The sequence below is a fragment of the Lissotriton vulgaris genome, chromosome 10, assembly GCF_964263255.1.
Source record: "Lissotriton vulgaris chromosome 10, aLisVul1.2, whole genome shotgun sequence".
NCBI classification, from domain to species: Eukaryota; Metazoa; Chordata; class Amphibia; order Caudata; family Salamandridae; genus Lissotriton; species Lissotriton vulgaris.
The window spans coordinates 496650901-496676232 of record NC_141698.1 but is presented as its reverse complement, the minus strand read 5'-3'; the positions used below and the strand labels follow the sequence as shown (position 1 = coordinate 496676232).

Here is a 25332-nt window from a genome sequence, read left to right as displayed (position 1 = left end):
ATCAATTAAGGGTCGGTATACCGAAGCTTCAGGAAAATGCCTATTCCACAGATTAGAACCATCCAACTACTCACTCAGTCAAATAATTCAATGATCCTACATTTAAGGCTTAAAGGAACATTCTGAACCCTTCCCCATAAACCCCTGGATTAAGTCTTTTCAACAGCCGCACGTTTCTGCATAACAAGTTACTTACCTTTGGTATCACCTTTTCTTGTAGAGTCTACCCAACTGCAGATTCCTCAGCTTGTGAATTTCCCTAATTGCCAGACTTGATCCACAATCTTTTGTAGCAATTCCCTTGTGAGTCTGTGGTTGGTGTTGTGGCTTGGCATATGATCTGTCCTGCCCCAAATAGGAGATCGGGCTACTATATCTCCACTAAATTCACATGCTGATATCAGCTTCTAACTAGCATTGGTCAAAGCGCATAGAAACCAAAATAGCAGGGTGCAGATGTTTCGTGAACGTTTGGTAGGATGCCCAAATAGTGGCTTGGCGAATGTCTAGAACTGGTACATCACCTGACAATGCACTGGTAGCAGCCTTTGTTCTCTTAAAATGAGCACACACAAGCCTTCTGGGTCCTGCTTTTTAGCCAGTCCATATCAGATCTTAATTCATAACGCAATCCATCGAGAGATGTTGCTCATTTGCACCACTCTGCTTTTCTTAGCTCCAGAGACCCAAACAAAAATGTAGTCATACTGCTGGCACTCTCTTGTTTGATCTAAGCAAAAACTAAGCACCTTTTTCGGGTTGAGGAGATGGAGCCATTCGTCCCCTTAAGATGGATAAAGTAGTGCATAGAAAGCTGGCAAAGTGATGGACTTCTGGAAAGGCATGACTACTTGAGGCAGGAATGTGGCTTTCATCCGGAGGACTAGTTTGTCTGAGAAGAAAGATGTATTACGTGGTGCTACAGACAATGCCTGAAGTTCACTCACTCGTTTGGTAAATGTTATGGTGATGAGGAGACTTGTCTTGATGGTGAGCAGGCAAGGAGGACAACTGTGCAAGCACTCTAAAGGAGTGCACGTGAGGTAGGGGAGAATCAAATTAGATCCTAATACAGAATCACAAAAGTTATTGGTGGGCACATATGGATCAACCACTTAAACAAAATGCATCAAAACAAGGCAAGTACGTAAATCTTTATTGCATGATTAATAAAAACATTTGCACTACAATGCATGCAAAAACACCTGTGCCAAGCAGTATGTAGTCCGTTTCTTAACAGTATGGTGAATGTAAACCAATTTAAAAAAGATTTATGTTACTTTAGCAGTAAAATGCAAGCTCTATACAGATGGGGCATTACAAAGACCATAAAAGTGTTGAAATAAGTTATTGGTAATTAAAAACTTTAAGACCAACAATAAAATAAGGTTCTATTGGTCCCTCCTTCGAGGATTGGCCTTTTGGATTGACCCTTGCAATGGGTGATTATGTTGTTTGAGGGTGTTAAGTGCTCATATACTGACTTCTCAGATGTTCCTGCTTCTCTGCTGCAGGTAGCTCCTTACTCTGTCCTCTTTTCAAATCTTTGTAGGAATTTGATCATGGCACAATTCAAGCTGATGTACGTGGGTTCGAAGCAAACCAGCATAGCATTCTTGCAGGACATTATGCCTTGGTTTCTCCACTTCCTGCACAAAAGCTCATGTCGATCTGGTGCAGCAGAGGCATAAAACGTTAACGACGATAAAGATTTACGTACTTCCCTTGTTTTGCATGCATAACAGGCATAAGTCTTAGATTTCTCCTAGGTAATTAGTGGTTTTAGCCTGGTGCAATTTTGAAGTGCCATTCACCCATGGCTGCGTTTAGACAGTATATCTTAACTCAAGCAGAGAACAGCTGTACACTGGATTTTGTCAGTTTGAGTAACAGTTGGCCAAGATTTAAATCTCAAGCGTCTGTAAAGAAGAGTGGAGTCTGAGCCTGGTTTAGATAAGACTTATGCTGGGGAACTCGACACAGAATCCAGTTCCTGCCATAGGTGGCTACCCAGGGTGCCTTCTGGAGCCGTGCTGAACTTATTACAACAGGACACAAACGCCACATTCCGAGCCATTAACTGTTTGGGAATGCCAAATTCCAACCTTATTCGTGCAGGCTATTTATTCAGATGTTGTTTCAAAATTGGCCTGTATAATTTAAGGACCAGAGTGGCGCTGACCCTGTCCCCGAGCGCCTTGCTCCCTTATGTCGGGGTGGGAAGCATTTTGGCTTGTGCTACCTTCAAGACCGGGGTAAGCGCAAGGCCATTTAGCTTGTTCTACAGAGACATCCTTAAAGGCCAAGGATTTGCCCTTCTTAATTTCCTCCAGTTGGTCAATAAAACTTCCATTCCCATTAAAGCAAACTCTGAGGTACTTGAAGCTTTTTACCATTTTGATTCTTTCATCCCCCAGGCACCATGTGTGCTTCTGTGCAGTTTAACCTTGCAGTGTTAGTGTTTTAGGTTTCTTTCTATTAACGGTCAATCCACTATTTTGATAATAGGCAAGGATTTCGTTCAAAACCTGCTGTAGCCTGATTTTAGTTCTACTTGCAAGGACTAAATCATCTGCGCAGAAAACCCCCCAATTTGGGCAGGTGAGTTCACCTCATTTAGCCAGGGCGTGACGTCAGCGAAGAATAGATTAAACAAGGTTGAGGCCAAGACATCCCTGTTTCAAGCCTTGCATTATTTTGATTGTGCTAGTTAAGTGGGAGCTGTCCCCTACCTTGATCTTGACCCATGTATCTGTTTGTAGTGTTTCCAGGGCTCTTAACGGACCATGTGGAATGTGTAAATTTGCCTATTTCCTCCAGAGCCTGCCCCGATCCAGCATGTAGAAAGCAGCTTTAAAATCAATAAAACCCTGGTGGAAGGGGTATTTGTTAATTTTAGCAACATCGGTCAGCATCAAAAGCGCATAATGTTGGCTGTGGTCCTGCCTTGTTTAGTGAAGCTGGTTTGATTCGTAGGAATAATGGAATGTGCCCCAGCCAAAATGTTGTAGTTCCTCTATAGAACTCCAGAAGAGTATTTTGCTTCATTATCAATTAAAGAGATTAGGCTGTTGTTTCCAGGGTTGCCCATGTCCATGTCCCTCCCCTATTTGTGTATTGGTGTGAGGATTGTCCCTCCATGAGAGGGAGATGCGGTCAAGCAGAATGGCAGTATGGAAGACCAGGACAAGTTGAGCAGCCCAGAACAATGGATCCTCCTTGTAGATTACTGGAGGAATGCCATACAGACCTGGTGCATTTTCCCTGCGGCCCTCGTGAATTTGCCTCTGTTGTCGTGGGGCTAAATGTGAACCAGGCTGAGACTGGGGCCCTCTCCCTTTGTGAGGTTTGTGATGAGTATTCCTGGTAGTCTAGTTTGCGCCTGTGTTGTTCCTCCAGAGGCCTTAGGTTGTAGTAAATGCTCAAGAATTGGCACCAGGTGGTCTCAGGGATATTGGACATGGCTACTCTCAGAACGGTTCTGCCAATCACATTTACAGCTCACCTAAAGTCAGAGTTGTTTTCTCGTATGTCATGCAGCAGCTTAGCCCAGAATGAATTCTGGGATTTCCTTTGGAGTTGACATTCTACTTTTTTAAATTTTTTCCTAGAGGCCCTTAGCTTATTCAGGATAGTGAGATCCATGGGTGACCTTTTGAGGGCACACCAGGTGGTTAACCTCCCTTTTCGCCATCCTGATCATAGGATTCTCCTCTCCATGAGTTGACCATACTTTCTTGCTGTTGCCTGTCTATTGGGAGTGACTTAACTGGTTTTGCGGTCTGATCTACAAGATTGTTGGTAAACCTCTCACACTGGTCAGTGGGGTTTTGCCAGAAGACACAGTATAGATCACCAATGGTTTAGCACTTTGTGCCAGTGGTGGTGAAGGTGATTTGAAGAGGGAAGGCTGATCTGGAAAACGTAAGAAGACTGAAAGGGCCTAAAGATAACTTGCCACAGCAGGGCCTTGCAGGGCTAATGACAAAACAGAAGAAAATTCAATAACTGTATTCAGTGGTGCAATGTCACAGAATGGCCAGCAGACAAAGAAAACAGTGGCCTGAATAAAATTATTTGGTTGGAAGCTTGGCTGCCATGACGACATTATCCCCTTCTGGAGGGAGATCAAAAGCAATCAACTGATAGAGCTCAATCTCCACGCATAGGGGTACAGGTTGTGAAGGCACAGGTGCAAGACTGCTGCAGTGACAGGTGGCTCTCCCAAAGGGGCCGTCAAATCAGAGGACATGTGCTAATGGGCAGAAGTTCAAGGTACCACACTTTCCTCTGCCAGTTTGGAGCCACTAGATGATTTGGGCCCAGTCTCTCAAACTTTTTCAGCACTCTAAGCAGGAGAGGAAAGGGAGGACAGGTGTATAGGAATCCCAATCCCCTATGCCAGCAGATGGAGTATCCAAGTGAAATCTGACTTGGGAATGCCAATGCACAATGGTTTTGACATCATGGGTTCTTGGCGGTGGCAAACAGATAGAGTCAGGGCTCTCCTTATTTGTGGAAGATACCCTGTGCCACTTACAAGTGTAAGCACCACTCGTAAACTGATAGGCAACGTTTAAAGATCCCGCCAGATGGTGGGTGTTAGACTTGGCATCTTCTGGCATGTTTCCCCTGAGTTTTTGCTTTCTGACCTTCTGGTTTTTGACTGCTATTCTCGGACGTAGCTTTCTGCTTTGGGACGTGGAGTTCCCTTACTTAACATCTGCCAGGCGGGCACATGTCATCCTTGCACAAGTTTACAAAACATTACTGCTTGGACAGTCAAGTCCGAAGAGAATGCTTTTTCGTCCATTCTGTTCTCCAGGACTACCTGGTGTGAACTTAGTAGGTAGACCCACCTCCCGGGTTGGCATTGCTGGGGTATCTATTCTAAGGTAAGGAATCTATAACTAATGGCCTCTTTCATGTGAACAAGTTACTTACCATTGGTAACTATGCATCTGTAAGAAACATACATTTGTTATAGATTCCTTACTGCCCCACCCATCCTTCCCGTTCTGCGAACTGACTTCTAGAGCTAGGAACTCCCTTGCAGGGCCCTAGTTTTGTGCATCAGTGGTCAGTGTCTTGCATGGCTCTGCACTTCTGGCGTGGAAAGTCTTGGCCGAAAGGACATCAGCACGCAGGGGCTGTGTTTGAGTAGACAACCCAACGCCATCGTGGCGACCACAACGACGGATGCGGAGTTGACTAACACCATATACCGACACACAGGGGTAACTCCTCTGAAAAAATGTCTCCGGATCCAGTAGTCCTGGAGAACAGAAAGGCCGAACGAAAAAGCAGTCACTTCTGACTTGGACGTCCAAGCAGTAATGCTTTGTAAACGTGTGCAAGGATGACCATGTGGCCGGCTTGCCTATGTCAAGTAAGGGAACTCCACGTCCCAAAGTAGTAGTGGCGGCGGCTGCTGCCCTGTAAGAGTGGGCGCGCAGTCCTTCTGGAGGTTCCTTTTTTTGCCAATGAATAGCAGATCCTGATGCATAGGACAACCCATTGAGAGATGGTACATTTATACACTGCCTGACATTTCTTGACGCCCATATAACACACAAAGAGTTGATCATCCACCCGGAAGTCTTTAGTGCGGTCAAGGTAGAAGGACAGTGAACATTTTGGGTCCAGACGGTGGAGTCTCTCCTCCTCTTTGGAAGGGTGTGGAAGTGGGAAGAAGGTGGGCAATGTGATGGTCTGACCTTTGTGTAAAGAGGTAAACACTTTGAGCAGAAAAGAGGGCCTGGTCCGAAGGACCACTTTGTCCGGATGGACAGCAAGAAAGGGAGGTTTGGAAGACAGAGCCTGAAGCTCACTCACCCTGCGAGCAGAGGTGATGGCAACCAGAAAAGCAGTCTTTAAGCTTATGAGTCTTAGAGGACAATTATGTAGCGGCTCGAAAGGAGCACACAAGGTAAGTTAAGACCAAGTTTAAGTCCCATTGGGGCATTACGAAAGGATAAGGAGGAAAGAGGAGTAATGCCTTTCAGAAATATATTCACAATAGGGGACTTGAAAAGAGAAGGCTAATCAGGAAGGCGAAGAAAGTTCGAATAATAGCCTTTCAGGGTGCCCAGAGCAGAGGCCTGCTGGGCCAAAGAAAGAATGAAGAGGACCTCCGAAAAAGAGGCTGAAAGGGGATCCACAGCCTTTGCTATGCACCATGCCACAAACTTGTTCCATCTACAGGTGTATACCATTTTGGTGGAGTGACGTCTGGCTGCCAAGATAACATTAAAGACTTTGCGAGGAAGGTCAAAAGCTGTCAACTGTCGCTGCTCAATCTCCACACAAGGAGGTGGAGGCTGGACAGGTTCGGGTGGACGACCGTCCCCTGCTGCTGCAACAGAAGATCCTCCCGAAGAGGCAGTCTGATCGGAGGATCGATTACCATGTGTATATAGCTAGAGATACCAGACTCTTCGTGCCCAATCCTGAGCCACAAGAATGACTTGGGCCCGGTCGAACTTGATGTTCAGGACTCTGGGTAGAAGTGGTATAGAAGACCCCAATTCAACTCGCGACGGAAAGCGTCGCCGAGCAACTGCAGCCTTGGAAATTCCAACACGCAGAAGTGCCGACATTGCACATTCTCTTCGGCAGATCGAACCAAGGCTCTCCCCACTGCTGAAAGAGACCTTGCACCCCCTCCAAGTTAAGACACCATTCGTGATCCGTCATGCACTGGCGGCTGAGTTAGTCTGCCCTGGCATTCAATGCGTCTGCCGGATGTTGAACCACCAGGAATGTTCCAGCCATGTCCGAAGGCGAAGAGCCTCCTGACATAAGGTCCACAACCCAACCCTGTTTTGTTGCAGTACAACACAGCGGTGGATTTGTCCGTGAGCACCTGCACTACTCTTCCCTTGACAGAAGGAAGGAATGCTTTCAGTGCAAGACGAATCACCAATAGCTCCAGAAGATTGATGTGGAGCCCGGCCTCTCCCATGAGGCCGCCCCATCCCAAAAGAGACTCATCTGTCACCAGTGTGAAGTCTGGTTGGTGAAGGGAGATGGATCTGCCGTTGACCCAATCCTAATTTGTTAGCAACCACTGCAAATGGTGTGTAGTGCCCTCCCAGATCTGGACGACATCAGAAAGATACCCCTGATGCTGCGCTCATTGGAACTTCAGGTCCCACTGCAGAGCCTGCATGTGTGTTCACCGTCACACGTAATTCTATCTCTGTCCAATGTAATGTATGGGGAGTATGCTTAAACGTCGGTGAGGTTAGTATTTAACGGGAGTGGATAACTCCTTGTGTACGATGCACCGTTTTTTACAGGGAATGTGTGCCTGTTTCAACCTCAAACGTTCCATGTTCCGGATGTTGGTCCCCATCCGGAACATGGAACGTTTGAGGTTGAAACTGGCACACATTCCCTGTAAAAAAACAGCGCATAGTATACGAGGAGTTATCCACTCCCGTTCAATACCAACCTCACCGACTTTTGGGCATACTCCCCAGAAATTACATTGGACAGATATAGAATTACATCTGATGTTGAACTCCGTTTCACTGACTTATTCGCGTTGACAAATACACATCAGTCTTCTAGGACCAAGGGAAACTTCTTAAATACACAGTGGATCTGATTGCACTTCCTCAGTACGTTCATATCGCCCTATGAGTCCTGGGCTTTGCCGGGTGGGAATTATCACCGGCAGAGCGACTTCCCTAGAGACTATTCTTTGCCTCATAGCCCTGAGGAGTCGCGGGATAACAATCCCAATTGCGACGAAACACGTGTCGGCTGGATTGCTCCAAAGAACATTAAAACACTGCAATTTTCACGGTCAATTTGATGATTTTCTTGTTTATCCTCCGGCTTTGTTCTTAAATGTACAAATGTCCACACAGACACATTGTGTTATTTATATTTGTTGTGTGCAAGGGTATCCCGTTGTAAAGTTTTGGTGTGCCGGCCTAGGCTGACACACAATTGGGGGTTACAGGACTTATCCGCTCACCCTTTTTGCATCAAGATACTACTCAAGATTTCCAGACCTATATGCGTCCACATTTAGCAGTGCGCCCTCTCTACCCTGACTAAAAACCCTTCCCAATCACAATACCAGAGCCTGCATGTGCCACCTGGCATGGTCCACTTTCAGAAGGCCATGAGGCCCAGCAGACTCCAGGTCAATCTCACCGAAATCCAGGATAGAAGTTTACACATTGGTATCGGAGCCCAAATATCCCAGACTCGCTGCTTAGGAGGATAAGCCAGCAACTGTGCTGTATCCAGAACTGCTCCGATGAAAAGGAACTTTTGAGAGGGAATCAGGTGTTACTTCAGCATGTTGATAGTGAACCCCAACGAATGCATGAGGTCCGCCATAGTCTGGAGGTGGGAGACTACAGCCTGCGGCTAGCCCGCCTTCAACAACCAGTCTTCGAGATAGCGGAAGACTGGAAGTCCTGATCTGCGCAGATTAGCTGCTACCACCGCCATCACTTTCGTGAACACTCGAAGGGCACTGGTAAGGACAAAGGGGAGCACAGTAAACTGAAAATGCTCGTTGCCTACCGTGAACTGTAGGTAACGCTGGTGGGCAGGCAGGACGGGGATGTGAAAATAGGCGTCCTGCAAGGTCAGCACTACCATCCAGTCTCCAGGGTTGAGGGCAAGCAGGACCTGAGCCAACATCAACATTTTGAACTTCCCCTTCCGCAGCAAGCGGTTGACGTCCCTGAGATCTAAGATAGGACGCAGGCCATTGTCCTTCTTGGGCACCAGGAAGTAGTGGGAGATAGCAACCACGACCTACTCTGTAATAGGGACTCACTCGATGGCTCCCTTGGCCAAGACAGCCATACCTTCCTGACGGAGAAGGGCCAAGTGATCCTCTGAAATGCAATGGAGTGTTGATGGCATGGAGGGAGGGGTAGTATAGAAGGGGAGGAAGTAGCCCCTTCGGACTATCTGCAAAACCCACCTGTCCAACGTGATGGGGTGCCAGTGGGGGAGGTGATAGCGGGTCCTGATGCCCACTGGTAACTGGTGGCCCCGAAAGGTCAGACTAGGAAGGCTTATAGGCTGCTGCCGAGGAGGCACTGGTGGACTGGCCCACCCGCTGGATCCCAGACCCATTGCGGTGGGTTCCATGTCCCTGGCCGCGCTAAGGCTGGGTAGCTTGCACCGGCCTGTGGCCCTGAACGGAATGTGGTCGGGCACCCCTTTCGTAACCACGAAAAGGGCAAAAGGCAGACTGCGCAGGACAAGAGGTGTTAGCGAGGCCCAAGGATCTGGCCATAGCTCTAGAGTCCTTGAACCGCTGGAGCATGTTTTCTGCCTTGTCGCCAAACAGGCGATTGCCATCAAAGGGCATGTCGAAAAGGGTTGATTGGACATCCCCAGAAAAGCTAGTAGATCTCAGCCAGGCGTAGCATCAGAGTTCCTGAAATAGAAACCGTTCTACCCAGCGAGTCAGCGGTGTCCAGCCCACAGCGTATGGCAAACTTTACCGCATCTCTCCCTTCTGCGACCACATGGGAGTGTGTGACCTGGGCCTTTTCCAGGCACTGCAGCAGCACCTGCGCAACCGTATCCCACACAGAGTGTAGCAGCCCAAGAGACATGCGGTGTTCCCAGACTGCAGTCCTAAACTGGTGTTATATTCCATATAGGTACCCCAATATTAGCTCACATCACATCGTAATCCTTCACCTAAATTCTTTCCAACATTACATACATAACTTTTCTTAGGGACCGACCTTTTGCCAAGATACGACTGCGCAGAGAAAGCAGGATTTTCCCTGGTAAAGGCTTCAAACATTATGCTTGAGGATTCTTGGAAACTCAGCAGGACTACCATCTCCTGTATAATAGCTATGTATAAAGTTCATTTCCGGCATCATCCTAAATCCGACAGGTGGCACAGCAAGGTAGAACCTCCGGGGAGACCTTTGGGTATAAAAACATCACATCTTCCTGAGACAAGTAAAGGAGATCAGGATTTACCTGGTGACACAAACTGACGCGAGACGCTGAGGTTCCTGCCTACAGATACTCCAGCTCGCAGTGGTCTAACAAACCTTGCGGGGTGTCCAACTCGAGACCAAGATGGGGTCCCACAGTCTCTCACTTCAAGTAATGGGGTTGACTTTATCCTAGAGGGATTCTTGGCTTAACACCTACATACATGCTAGGTACACTTAGGTACATCTAGTTAGGGTAGTATCATAGGAGTACGCATCTGTTATGTATTTTATATACTTCCCTGTATCGATGGTTATAGCAAAATGGTAGAGATTTACCATCCTTTTACTTTTAGTGCTTCTAATCACTTATATTTGTTACTGCCTATTGGTTGTTTCAGCGCACCTATTTTACACTAGAATAACAACTGTTAAATAAATTATTATTCTAAAACTTCCCAATCGTTTATTCTGTGTAACTCTCTGAGACTGAGTGAGCACGAGTGACTGAACAAAAAGTAGTACATGGTCTCCACGGTCCTGAGGGATCAGGGTTGTTAAGTGCGATAGTTGCCAAGAACTATTCTCTCCTTGGTAAAAGGAGTTCCCAGTGGTACTTTGAGCTAGCTGGTACACAGGCCAACATACCCAGTGGGGGTGTCTAGAATCAGACTGACACCAATCCTGCAGTGTATGTTGTCTAAATGTACAGATCCTAAATAAGTTCTATAGGGACTACACGAAACTGGCGGAAGAAAACATCTTCCCAAGATGGTCCAGCTTCTTGGATTCCCTATCTGAGGGAGCAGAAGGGAATGTGACTTTAGATGTTGAGGCTTGGACCACCAAGCTCTCAGGGGTATTGTGATGGGAGAGGAAAATCTCGTCGGTCGGGCTGTGGAGTAGGGTAACCATCCTATCCACAGGAGCCCGTGTACTAGACCTGGACCAGGTGCCTAGAAGAATGTCCGTGAGGGCCTCATTGAATGGCAGCAGGGGCTCCGAAGAGGCCGCTGCCAGCTAAAGGACCACAGTCAGGAGATTAGTCTTGACGCACAAGTTACTTACCTTCGGTAACAATATATCTGTAAGAAACATCAGTTAGTTATAGATATCTTACCTTAGAATTACCCCCAGGCGTCAGACTGGATACGATAAGTTTTAGTCCGCAGTGGACCTGCACGTCAGAAGGTGGAGTCATGCGGCTCCACGTCAGTCATTGGCATTGTGGTCACTGATTAGACGTCGCGCCGGGCCTCCTGACATGGGGTCCACGATCCCACCCTGCCCTGTTTGTTGCAGTACCACATAGCGGTGGTATTTTCTGAACACTTGCAATACTCTCCCCTTGACAGAGGAAAGGAATGCCTTCAGTGCAAGTGGGATCACTCGGAGCTCCAGAAGGTTGATATGGAGCCTGTACTCCGCCTGAGACAAGAGCCTGCTGATAACCGCCTCTCCAATGTGGCTGCCCCATCCCAGGAGGGACGCATCCCTCACCACTGTGTGCTCCGGTTGGGAAAGGGAGCGGGATCTGCCGTTGACCCAATGCCGGTTTGTGAGCCACCACTTCAATTGTTGTGCAGTGCCCTCCGAGATCTGGACGTAATCGGACAGGTTCCCCTGATGCTGCGCCCACTGAAACTTCAGATCCAACTGCAGAGCCCGCATATGCCATCTGGCATGATCAACCAGCAGGATGCAGGAGGCCATGGGGCCCAGCAGGCTCAGGGTCATCCTGACCGAAACCCAGGATAGAGGACGAAAGATTGGAATCAGAGCCTGAATATCCTGGACTCGCCGTTCAGGAGGATAGACCCGAAAGTGCATTGTATGCAGAACCGCTGTGATAAAGAGGAGATTCTGAGAGGGAATCAGGTGCTACTTCAGCACATTGATGGAGAACCCCAGGAAATGCAGGAGGTCGGCTGTAGTCTGAAGGTGGGAGACGAATGTCTGGGGCGAGCCCGCCTTCAACAGCCAGTCGTCGAGATAGGGGGAAGTCTGGAACCCCTGATCTGCGCAGATGAGCTGCGACAACTGCCATCACTTTCGGGAACACCGGAGGGGCACTGGGAAGGCCAAAAGGGAGCACAATAAACTGAAAGTACTCGTGGCCTACTTTAAACCGCAGGTAACGCCGGTGAGCCGGCAGGACGAGAATATGGAAATATGCGTCCTGCAGATCCAACCCTACCATCCAGTCTCCAGGGTCAAGGGCTGACAAGACCTGAGACAGAGTTAACATCTTGAACTTCTCATCCCCCGGAGAAGCGATTGTCGTCCCCGAGGTCCAAGATAGGACGCAGGCCCTTGTTCTTCTTGGGCACCAGAAAGTAGTGGGAATTATAACCACGTCCTACTTCTGGCGCAGGAACGCGTTTGATGGCACCCTTGGCCAAGAGTGCCACGACTTCCTGTTGAACAAGTGCCAAGTGATCCCCCCCAACACGCGGTGGAACTGGAGTGGCATGACTGGAGAGGTAGTCTCGAAGGGGAGGGAGTAACCCCTTCTGACTATTTGTGAAACTCACCTGTCCGAAGTGATGGTGCACCAGTGGGGGAGGTGATGGGGAATCCTGCCGCCCACTGGCATTTGATGGGCCTGAAAAACCGGACTAGGAAGGTTTGAAGGCAGTGGTGGCCAGGGTGGAGGTGGACTGACCCGCCCTCTAGCCCCCCGACCCACCTCGGCGGGCCTCACATTCGCGCTGAGACTGTTGTTGCGCAGGCCTGTGGCTCTGAAGCAAACGTGTCAGGGTGCCCCTTCCGTGGCAGAAGGCGGAGGAGAGCGTGTGGCAGAAAAGCCCAGGGACTTGGCCGTAACCCACAAGTCCTTAAAGCACTCCAACGCACTATCTGCTTTGTTGCCATCAAAGGGCATGTCCATCAGGGTGTTCCGGACATCCCCAGAGAAACCAGTAGTCCTCAGCCTGGCATGGCGACGGAGCGCCTCGGTCATGGAAATCTCCCTGCCCAGTGAGTCGGCAGTGTCAAGGCCACATCGAATTGTGAATTTTGCTGCATCCCTTCCTTCAGCAATAGCTTGAGAGAGCACTGTCCGGGCCTCCTCCGGACACGGAGGCAGCACTTGCGCCACCGTATCTCACACAGAGTGGGAATAACGGCCCAAGAGGCATGCAGGGTGTTCACAGCCCACAGTCCAGAACTGACAGAAGAAAAAGTCTTCTTACCGAACTGTTCCAGTTTCTTGGATTTCCTGTCCGGTGGTGTGGTAGGGAATGCGTTCTGGGATGCAGAGGCTTGGACAACCAAGCTCTCAGGGGTGGGGTGTTGGGAAAGGAGAAGGGGGTCGCCTAGGGCCGGGTGATTGCGCATGGCCACATTCCTATCCACAGGAGACCCTGTGTTAGGCCTGGACCGGGTGCCCAAAAGAACGTCCGAAAGTGCATCATTAAAGGGCAGCAGTGGCTCCGCAGAGGTAGCCGCCGGTTGAAGCACTTCTGTCAGGATAGTCCTGACGGCCACTGTAGGGAGCTTGAGGTGGAGGCCCACGGCCGCCCTACGTAACACCACTGCTTTACTTGCACCCTCCTCCGTAGCCACGGTAGGAGAAGTTATCATGCCAAAGTCAGGAGAGGTAGCAAGACCACTGGCATCCCCCAGCTCCTCTGTCGGAGGTGGCGCCGGTGGGGTGGACGTCGCTGGAGGTGTCACAAGGTCAACCGGCATTGACCGGGATCCATGCCAGGATCCAAGGAGGCCCTGCAGCGCCGTGCCGGAGCCAGATCTGCCGACAGTAATGGGAGAGGGCCCCCAGTCAGGCCCGCGGTGCCTAACGGCCCAAAGAGGTGAGCCATGGCTGACTAATACCTGCAGGTGGGCCGGAGTCGCAGACGAACCCAGGAAGGGCAGGTAGGCCGACAGGGACTGCGAAGACTCAGCAGGAGCCACGGGGGAGGCACCACCCTCAGCCGCGTCGCACGACGGGCGAGGGGAAGTCTGAGAGCGATGGCGCTTCTTCGACTTCTTGTGGTGCTTCGTCTTACCTGACGCAGAGTGCGAAGACTTCTATCCCGACGAACGATGGTGGTGGTTCGACCGCCCACTGGACCGGGACCTTGAACAGCACGGAGCCAACTGCCGGATTTCAAGCAACTTTTGGGACCGCTCCCACAAAAGCTTCGGCGCCATGGCCAGGCAGTTGGGGCACGACTTGGGGTCGTGGTCACGCCCCAGGCAGTAAAGACACAGTGCGGGTCCGTCACCGATATCATGCGCTGACAGTCCATGCAAGACTTGAAGCCGGGCATTCCTACTGTGCCAGGAGTCGATTGACTAGAAAAACACAGTCAAAAAGTGAGTGGGGGTATTGCTATCTCCGGATATGCGCTTGCTGGTGCGGAAAACTAAAGAACTCACGTCAGCGCGCGAGGGCGGCATCTAAGTAGCTGCTGCGATGTCATCTTGGCGACCACGACGCCAACGTCCGACGCGGATTCGCATGGCACCACCTTCCGACGTGCAGGGGTACTGTTGACGAAAACTTTTCGGATCCAGTCTGACGCCTAGGGGTAATTCTAAGGTAAGGAATATTTTGTTTCTTTCAGATTGCCACATAGGAACCTCAAGGCCCAAGGCCTATGCCACCCTACGCAACACCACAGGTTAAGAGGCGCCCTTCTCCATGGCCACAGTAGGGGGAGAAAGCATGCCAAGGTCTGGGGAGGTAACCAGACCAACGAGTTCCCCCAACTCCTCACTCCAGCCTGGCTCCATGAGCTGATCTGCCAAAGGGTCAACAGACCCCTCCCAGTCCTCCTCACCTTCCTCTGGCTAGCACTCGGGGAGATAAGGAAAAACAGGGGAGAAGAGTGCTACAAAAGTAGCAGACGGCGCCAGTAGCGGCGTCCGTCGGCACCGGTACCGGCGTCCGTCGACACCGGTACCGGCGTCCGTCGACACCGGTACCGGCGTCCGTCGGCACCGGTACCGGCGTCCGTCGGCACCGGTACCGGCGTCCGTCGGCACCGGTACCGGCGTCCGTCGGCGCCGGTACCGGCGTCCGTCGGCGCCGGTACCAGAGTCGCTCGGCGCCGGTACCAGAGTCGCTCGGCGCCGGTACCAGAGTCGCTCGGCGCCGGTACCAGAGTCGCTCGGCGCCGGTACCAGAGCCGCTCGGCGCCGGTACCAGAGCCGCTCGGCGCCGGTACCAGAGTCGCTCGGCGCCGGTACCAGAGTCGCTCGGCGCCGGTACCAGAGTCGCTCGGCGCCGGTACCAGAGTCGCTCGGCGCCGGTACCAGAGACTCTCGGCGCCGGTACCAGAGCCTCTCGGCGCCGGTACCAGAGCCGCTCGGCGCCGAACCAGAGCCGCTCGGCGCCGAACCAGAGCCGCTCGGCGCCGGTACCAGAGTTGCTCGGCGCCGGTACCAGAGTCGCTCGGTGCCGGTACAGGCATGGTTGCAAAAATAAGGGGAATGCCGGGGTCACTGCTGGTCAGGGACACACCAGTGTCAAAAGCGGCGGAGGTGTCGTCAGAGATATCGTGCCGGAGGAGGTCGACCGGGACCGAACTGGATCCCTAGGAGCCCTGCAGCACTAAAAGCCGCTGGCATCAAAGGTCTAGAGCCCCCAACCGAGTCCGCGGGCCCGAAGGGGCACAGGCGGAGTTGGACTGAATAAAGATAGAGTCGAGAGCTTCGCAAAAAACAGACGAAGCTGGGCAGGGGACGCTCCAGGGAAGGGAAGGAAGCTCGAAGCCGTTCCAGTAGGCCCCGCGGGTGGAGCCAAAGGACGGTGGCCTTCCGCATCTCGCTTCATGACGGCCGACGGATGGGGAGAACGCAAAGAGCAACTGTGCTTCTTCGCCTTCTTTTTGTGCTTAGACTTACCCGAAGACTTCGATGAAGAATGATGGTGATAACTTCGAGGAACAGTGATGGTGGTGACTCCACGACCCTTCCTGCAACCTCCCTCTCGACTGGGACCTCAAACAGCGCGGAGCTGACGGCCTGGCCTCAAGAAGCTTTCGGCATCACTCCGCCAAAGACTTCGGGTTCATGGCGCGACAGTTGGAGCACGACTTCGGGTCATGGTCCCGCTCCAGGTACCAAAGACACATGAGATGTGAGTCAGTGACCGACATCAACTTGTGACAGGAGTCACAAGGCTTGAAGCCGGTCTGTCGATGTGACATCCCTCCGTGCACCAGGAGTTGAAGGACTCAAAAAAAGAAGTCAACAAAAGTCGAAAAAACTCTAGTAAAAAAATAACTATGGGTACCGCTCTCTCCGGATCTGCACTGGCTGGCGCAGAAAAAGAAAGAACTGATAGCGCGCAGGGGCGGTGTCTCATTCAGGCGAACACGACGCAAGCGACAGACGCGGAGTCGACTGACGCCACCTACCGACACACAGGGGTACTGTTGAAGAAAAAATCTCTGGCTCCAGTCTGACGCCTGGGGGTAATTCTAAGGTAAGGAATCTATAACAAATAGTCTCTTCCAGCTATGTTTGATAACAAACATGACAGGGTTTGTTACAATCAGTTTAATGATCGCGTAATGACTCATGGCCACTAAGTATCGTAATGGCTGATGCACTTACCCGGGAGAACGGACTCCGAAGGTTGCAGGGGTGCCCTGCTCATGCAGGGGCACCCTCACACTTATAACACACAGCCCCCTGCATTCAGGATTGAAAGGCCTGGTTTAGGGGGACTTATATGTTTTAAGTGCAGTGACCTTAGATACATGGAATCCTATAGCTTTCACAAGTGGTGCTAGCACCAGCTTACATAAGATTGCAATGGCAGGCCTGTAGTTACAGTTTGAGTGGTCCCCCATGGGTGGCATAATGCATGCTTCAGCCCATGAGGACCCCTAGTTTACCTATGCCATGTGTACCTCAGTACCATATACCAGGGACTGATAAGGGTAAACTAGTGTCCAATCTGGGATGTACCCAAGTACTTACAATACCAATTTAGGGGAGAAAGCACTGAGACTGGGGTCCTGATTAGCAGGATCCCAGTCAGGCTAGTCAGAAACAGCATAGCACCAACAAGAAGTGGGGGTAACCATAAAAGCAGATCCTTCTTTCCTACACAAGGTAAGAAAAGCTTGGTCCCCAGGAGCAGAGCATTAGTGGAAGGCAATCGTCTTGTGCACAGGAAACCATGTGCAGGGCTAGGCACATGCCCCAAGCAGGACTTCAGAGATATCTTCATTCAAAGGAAGAGGTTCGGTCTACTCCTGGATGAGGCACCTCTGTCGAGACATTTGTCCGGACCACCACAGAGGGCAGTGTAAGGTCCAAGACCTAGGCCGCGCCACTCAAGACTGTGGCAAATGATGCCTCTTCCTCCCTAGCCACACTAGCAGGAGAGACAAGGCCAGTGTCTGGTTCCTCATACCAGTTATCCTCAAGCTCTTCCAGGGGGTCGGGTTAACCAGAAGGATACTCAGATCTGACCCAATTGTATTCCTCACCGTGCCTATCAGTAAAGGGAGGCACTGTCTCCAACTGAGGGTCACGTTCCAGTCGGCGGTTGTCAGGCGACGCCAGTCTGGCTCCGTATCGGAGTTGGGTATAACAACGACATTAGTGACGCAGGGAACACTGCCACTAGAATGTGTTCCGGGGAAGGTTGCAGATTCACAACTGGAGAGATTCTGGATACAGGAACAGATCCAAAGGGCCCAACTAGAGCAGAGGGAGAACAGCACACTGGAATCAGGCTACAGAGGGGTAGAGGGGTTGGCCTGCCCAAATATGAGGCTCATGGCCTCATAAAATTCTTTCAGCTGCTGTGTGGGGGGGGGGGGTCACTCACAGAAGTTCTTGGAGGTGCGGAACGCAGCAGACCCATACTCAGGGTCTGCAGCCGACGCAAAAGAGTGGGGCCTAGATTGGCATTCCCATGCCTTGTTCAAAGACTTGGACTGACACTATGAAGTCAAAGAGCGCTTCGACTTCTTGAATTTTTGTGGGACTTACTGGACAATCACTTGGGGCACAAAAGATGGAAATGGGTCCGTGGGCGAGTCAGAGACCTTCCTAGCAACGGGGACCTAGTCATCTGGGGGCCAGGAGCTTCAGGGAGCGCTCCTGAACTTTTCATGTCTCGGCTATCAGGGCAGGCTTGGAGGCAGGGCCCGGCTACAGGCACCAAAGGCAAAGTGGGGGCCTGTCACAGACATTGCCTGTGACGAGATCCATAGGGTTTAAACACCACAAGTTTTTTTTCTAGGAAGCATCCGCACAACACACTGGAAGCTGAGCTCAAATGAATTTTGATAAAAGGTAGAAAAACAAATAGTCTAAAAATGAACTGAGATACCGCTCTCCGGATCTGTGCTGATGGAGGAAAGAAAACTGATGTCAGCGCACTAGGGTTGTGACTATATAGGCACTGCACATGTCACTTCCCGCATGGATGCCTCCACCACAGAGCCGATCAACGCCTCCTACCCACGTGCAGAGGTACTGCTCAAGATTTTCTGGATCCAGTCTGATGCCTGGGAAATATTCTAAAGTAAGGAATCTGCAGCTAGAAGTCTATCAGATAAAAAATGATTCCCGTGATGTGGTAATACTGATATTATCAAACGCCCAATGGAAGAACCTCTGCAATGTCTTCTTGTACCTCAGTCCTGATGTACTACTTAGAACCCATATGTTCAAGCCGAACAATGTGTAGAGACAGCAATTCAGGACCATCCAAGCACTTGAGTCACACCATCCATTTTTTATTTTGATCATAAATATTCCTCTGCTTTCTCTTTGGCAGAGCTAGAAGGTGCCAAATCCATACGAACCCACCAAATGCAGATCTGGAACTGCTCAATGACACACAATTGCCAGGGAATGGCATTAAAAAACGAACTGTTACTGTCACCTGACCACAAACGCCATCATTCTCTGCCAGGGGCATTTTGCATCAATGGGCAATGTTGCCAAGTCCTTCGCTATGAAATTATTGAAGCATATGGTTGGATATGGTTGGATGCAGTTTTAGTGCACCAGTACCAGTTATTGGGTCGATGCACATGTTTTTCTTTCACTCAAGACACAGATTCTTAGAAACCTCATTCCTCCCTTTAGACTGAGCAAGAAAGGTCGATATTGGGCCTGGCAACTGAACCAGGAGTCCTGGTGGTCCATAAGTGCTGATTTAGGCAGGGAAGCAGGGCATGAGGTTGATCTTTGGGACGCACCCTAGTGTTAACAGGAGCCGCACTAGAGATGCTGGGAATGCACATGAGTGGGCAGGGTCTGCAGTGGAGGGTGAGTGATCATGGCAGGCTACATTACTTTCAGTTTTGCACTGCAGGGCTGTTAAGATATGTGGGTTGAGGGCATCACTGGAGAAAAAAGGTATACAATGAAAGCAGACAGGGCTTTGGGAACTCCTGGTCCTGCTGACTCCGGTCCAATGGATCAGAACTGACCTGGTTGTCATGGAGTTTACTGTCCTCAAAAGGGTTCATTCAAGAGAGAATCTAAAGAATAACTAGTCCTGAGGAGACAGAGTACTCAGTGACACTACAGTGGTTGAACTGAGTAGACCAGCATGAATGTCTGTTCCACCAAGATCTCGCTTGGCAGGGAGAGTGAAAGTTGACAAACCTGGATGCAGTACACCTTCAGTGTCCGGGTGATCTCCCAAAAAAAATGCTGCTGTTGCATATCCTGAGAGGCTAATTCAGCAGGGGCCAGTGCATCTATGTGCTATTGCTTCTCCTGTGTTTCACAGGTGGTGGAAGGGGAGCTTATGCCATTTCTTATTAGGGAAGGCTGGCCTTTTTAGATTTCTAGTGATGAGGTGCTCTGCTTGCTAATTGGGGCTCTCCACTCAGATCTGCAGGCGGCATGGTGTAGGGGGCAGGGATCAAAAGCAGGGGTAGAGGGGAGTAACCTAGTTAGGTTGGAACCACCAAAGAAATGGCTCGAAGAGAGAGGTAGAGAGACTCACCCTAGTGAACTGAGACTTGGTTAAATGTTCTACTCCCAGATGGAAAGCCTTGCACGCTCTTTCACTCAGTCTTGGTTACTTCTACAGTGAAACAGCGTCCCTGGAGCTCAGAGTACAGTAGAGCAAATGTTCTTGACTCAAAGGAATAGGAAGTTTCAAAAGATAAAGTTTGTCTGCTGCCCGGAGGAATATGGTCTTGCATCAAGGTATTTTCATGTTCCCATGTTAACTTGCACTACCTGATTAGTTGCAGTGAGTGTACTTCTCCATGAGGAGGATAGCAGTGGAGAGCTGCATGTAGCAGGCCAAACTGGTACAAAGTACCGGGCCATTACCAAGGCCCTGAATCATGATCTACGGAAGCTCAAGGAAGAAGGTGGAGGGAAAACATCCGAAAATTCACAACAATCAATTTTAAAGGGCGTCAGGGGCAAACTACAGAATTAAGAATTACCCGAGCAAATGGGAAGCAGTTCTGATCCACACTGGACGATGGAAAAAGGGAGCTAGCGAAGAGTTCATACATGAAGGGAAGGGAAGGGGTGTGCTGTGCATGCATGTGCAATGCGGAGACAAAACTGAAGCAACCACTGTAGAAGTAATGTTCATTTTCACCAGTAGCTGGGTATTCACAAGTTGAAAACGCAACAGACACAAAATGTGACAGAACCTTCTATAAATTTCTCAATGGGTACCCTCTACACCACCATCCCAAACGAGGTGCATTTCAGGTTTTAGGTCAGTTTATATATTAAGTATAACAATAGCAATAAACATTTTGTTTTTAATTTTTTGCACTTATGACAAAGCAACACCCAAAACGTAAAACTCACCTATTCCCGTAGAAATTTTGACTCTGGGGAACGTATGTTGCATGTTGGCTTTTTAGCCTTTTCCTTTCCATCTCTTTCCAGCTGTCTTCACTCCATTTTCGCTTAGCTTTTGCTTCCTCTTGTTTCTTTACCACATAATCAGCATATGTCTGGATTCGATAACTTTCAGCATACTGGCTCGTGTTCACAGCTACCAGGAAAAAATATTTTTTATAATTTTAAGCAATAATCACCTTGCCAAATATTTAGAAGTGGGTATAACAGTAGGCCAAAAAACAGCCGAGATGAAATCCTCAAACTCAGTATGAAGAAGTGGAAAAAATGTTAACAAACTGATCTAAAGAATAACATAAAAAAGCAGAAATTCTGAGAAAGTATGAAAGTTAAAGAGTTTGGTTGTAGAATTAGCTATAAACGGAATACACACGCCTTCTGTTAATCTACCACACTTATGACTGAAAAAAACAACAAAACTCTTCAGCATGGCTAGGTTTAGAACTTTAAGGGGTTGTACTATTTCGACTCAACCTATTTTTAAATATGCATAACGTGTGAACTAGCCCGTAAGAAAGTGGGGGTAGGGGGCAAGGAAAGAGGTCATTTTCCTGGCCTCGCTATTTTTGAGGGCAACAGTCCTCATTTATTTTTCGATTTAAAAAGGCAAAACCGCCGGTACGTGACACAGAAAAGCCATATATAAGCGCCACCCCTGGCGCTGAAGTCAGTTTAATAATCTTTTTACTTCTGAGCCCTGTGACACCGAGTATAACAAATAGTCCATTAGAATGTGCTGACCTCGAACTTGGGATTTTGAGGTGTTAAGTGTTCTCCACAGAACAGTGAGGAATCTGAAGTTAGAGTGTCAACTGGAAAGAGCATTACTGAAGGGAAGTAACTTGTTTTTTAATGGATATTTATAATCGCAGGTTCCTCACTTCTAGAATAGGTACCACAAGCAGTGCCTCCTAATGGTGGAGGGTCTTGGGAGAGGACACAAACATGGAAATCCTGCAGGACAGACTAGGCACAGTGGCCTCTGCATCACCCCGACTGTCAAGGCAGTAGTGCTTTGCGCACTTGTGCAGATACACCCACGTTGCAGCCTAACAGATGTCTAATGTACAAGGAAGTCCTTCTAGGGGTCTATTTTAGGCCCAGGAGTGAACTGGAGAGTGGAAAGGAGGTCCAACATTTATACATGGTTTCATCCTTTTAAGTGGGAGAACCTTCTAGACTACCACATCTGGTTCAGAAAGTGTCCTTTGTTCCCCTGCCCAGGCTATATGGTGATAATAGCAAAACCAAAGCGGATGATGGACGGAGTGTTGAACATTGCAAACACTCGCCCCCAGACAACTGATCAGGGTTTAATCCATCATCATTCTTTAGCTCACTCCGCCACCCCAGTCCAGACATGGCCATATACAAATCAGTCTGACCCTGTGCCTCATGGGAACAGTCCAGCCCGAACTGCCAAGCCATGTCTTCCCTGGACCGGAAACAAGCCTCCTGGGACCGGTTTCAGGGGGTGAGTGCTTGCAATGTACAACACTACGTCCATCATCCCCTTTGGTTTTGCTTTAGAGGGTGATAATAGCCTGGTGTCGAAAAAGTTACTTACCTTCGGTAACGATATATCTGTAAGAAACAGTAGTTAGTATTAGATTCCTTACCTTAGAATATCCCCAGGCGTCAATCTGGATCCGGAAACTTTTGCGTAGCAGTACCCCTGCGCGTCGGTAGGCGTCGGCTGCAGGCCTCCCCTGCGGCTCCACGTCCGTCGTCGGCGTTGTGCGCCGTGATGACGTCGTTGGAGTATATAGACGCCGCCTCCGCGCGCTGACGTCAGTTCTTTGTACACAGCTTTTCCGCGCCAGAACACGCAGAGCCATGTGAGAACCAACACTGGTGCCATTTGAAACTAGGGCCCTGAAAGGGATGTCCTTAACCCTAGGTATCAGTTCGCAGAACGGGGAGGATGGGTGAGGCGGTAAGGAATCTAATACTAACTACTGTTTCTTACAGATATATCGTTACCGAAGGTAAGTAACTTGTTCATCTGAAAGAAACAGGTTAGTATTAGATTCCTTACCTTAGAATAGATACCCCAGCAATACCAGCCCCGGTGGTGGGTCTGCGAACCAATACAATCCTACACCAGAAAGTCCTGGAGGACCGAACGGCCAAAGAAGCCATCCCTCCGGACTGGACTGTCCAGGCAGTAGTGCCTCGCAAAAGTGTGCAGCGAGGCCCACGTAGCCGCCTGGCAAAAGTCCTGCAAAGGGACTCCCCGGCCCAGGGCAGTAGTAGCCGCCGTGGCCCGAGTGGAATGGGCCCTCAGCCCAACAGGAGGCTCCTTCCGAGCCAAAGAGTAGCACGCTTTGATGCACAGAATGACCCACCGAGAGATGGTCCGTTTATGTACCGCCCGTCCCTACTTCGCACCCACGTAGCCAACAAACAGTTGGTCATCCACCCGGAACTGGCGTGTGCGATCCATATAAAATGAAAGCGCACGTTTTGGGTCCAGACGATGGAGCCGCTCTTCATCCTTTGAAGGATGCGGAGGCGGGAAGAAGGAGGGGAGGGTGATGGACTGCCCGATGTGAAAAGCAGAGACAACTTTGGGCAGGAAAGAAGGTCTAGTTCTCAAAACCACCTTGTCTGGATGAATGGACAGGAAGGGAGGTTTGACAGAAAGAGCCTGGAGCTCACTCACTCTCCTGGCAGAGGTGATGGCAACCAGGAAGGCCATCTTTAAAGTCAGGAGACGGAGAGGACAGGAATGAAGTGGCTCAAAGGGAGCACACATCAAGAAGGTTAGAACCAGGTTCAAGTCCCACTGAGGCATCACAAACGGAACAGGAGGATACATGTGTGTGATGCCTTTCAAGAACCTTGTTACAATAGGGGACTTGAACAAAGAAGGTTGATCAGGCAGCCTCAGAAAGGCCGAAAGGGCAGAAAGGTTGCCCTTGATAGTGCCCAGAGCAGAGCCCTGCTGGGCAAGAGAAAGAAAAAAGAGGAGAACCTCGGAAAGAGGGGCAGAAAGAGGATACACAGCCTTTGCTGTGCACCATGCCACAAATCTATTCCACCGGCAGGCGTATACCGACTTTGTGGAGGGACGCCTGGCTGCGAGAATCACATCACAGACTTCAGGAGGCAAGTCAAATGGCCTCAACTGTTGCCGCTCAATCTCCAAACATGGAGGTGGAGGCTGGACAGGTTCGGGTGGAGGACCGTCCCCTGCTACTGCGACAGAAGGTCCTCCTGAAGGGGCAGGTGGATCAGGGGACCGACTGACATGCTGAGTAGCTCGGGATACCAGTACCTTCGAGCCCAGTCCGGAGCCACAAGGATGACTTGGGCCCGGTCGCGCCTGATCTTCAGCACTCTGGGCAGAAGTGGTATAGGCGGAAAGGCGTATAACAGACCGCAACTCCACTCGCGCCGAAAGGCGTCGCCGTGCGAGTGCCGTCTTGGAAACTCCAACGCGCAGAACTGATGACATTGCGCGTTCTCTTCTGTGGCGAATAGATCTAACCAAGGCTCTCCCCATCGCAGAAAGAGGCCTTGCGCCACGTCCGAGTTCAGACGCCATTCGTGATCCATCGAGCACCGACGGCTGAGTTCGTCCGCCCTGGCGTTCAGAGAACCTGCCAGGTGTTGAACCGTCAGAGTCACGCCCTGACGTTCCAGCCATTGCCAGAGGCGCAGAGCCTCTTGGCAAAGGGTCCACGACCCCACCCCGCCCTGCTTGTTGCAGTACCACATGGCGGTGGTGTTGTCCGTGAACACCTGCACCACACTCCCGCTGACAAAGGGGAGGAATGCTTTCAGTGCCAAACGAATCGCCAGTAGCTCCAACAGGTTTATATGGAGCCGGGACTCCGCCGGAGACCAGATGCCTCTGATCTCTGCCTCTCCCAAGTGGCCTCCCCAGCCCTGGAGGGACGCGTCCGTCACAACAACATGCTCCGGTTGGGGAAGGGAGAGGGATCTGCCTCTGACCTAATCGCGGTCCATAAGCCACCACTGCAGGTGTCTCGCAGTGCCCTCCGAGATCAAGACATGGTCGGACAAGTTGCCCTGATGCTGGGCCCACTGAAACTTCCGGTCCCACTGCAGAGCCCGCATCCGCCACCGGGCGTGATGCACCAGAAGGATGCAGGAAGCCATCAGCCCCAGTAGCCGCAGCGTCAACCTGACTGAAACCCGGGATAACGGCTGAAAGATGGGAATCAAGGCCTGTATATCCTGGACTCGCCGTTCCAGAGGATAGACCCGAAACTGCGCCGAGTCGAGAACTGCTCCGATGAAAAGGAGCTTTTGAGAGGGACACAGGTGTGATTTCGGCACATTGATGGAGAACCCCAGCTCGTGCAGGAGGTCTGCCGTCATCTGAAGGTGGTGGACGACTGTCTGGGGCGAGCCCGCCTTCAACAACCAGTCGTCTAGATAGGGGAAGACTGAAACCCCTAATCTGCGCAGATGGGCTGCGACCACCGCCATCACCTTTGTGAACACCCGTGGGGCGCTGGTAAGGCCGAAGGGGAGCACGATAAACTGAAAGTGCTCCTGGCCTACCGTGAACCGCAGGTAACGCCGGTGGGCCGGCAGG

The 25332-nt window shown here is 50.4% G+C and overlaps 1 protein-coding gene across 2 annotated transcripts in view; it reads right to left on the bottom strand.

Annotated features, from left to right (window-relative positions):
• Positions 1-25332, bottom strand: part of PARN (poly(A)-specific ribonuclease) — a 615197-nt gene that overhangs the window by 81695 nt on the left and 508170 nt on the right. For both annotated transcript variants that reach the window (XM_086941354.1, XM_086941353.1), the window contains exon 22: positions 20709-20898. In XM_086941354.1, coding sequence (XP_086797480.1) covers positions 20709-20898 — 190 coding nt within the window. The remainder of the gene's footprint in view (positions 1-20708; positions 20899-25332) is intronic.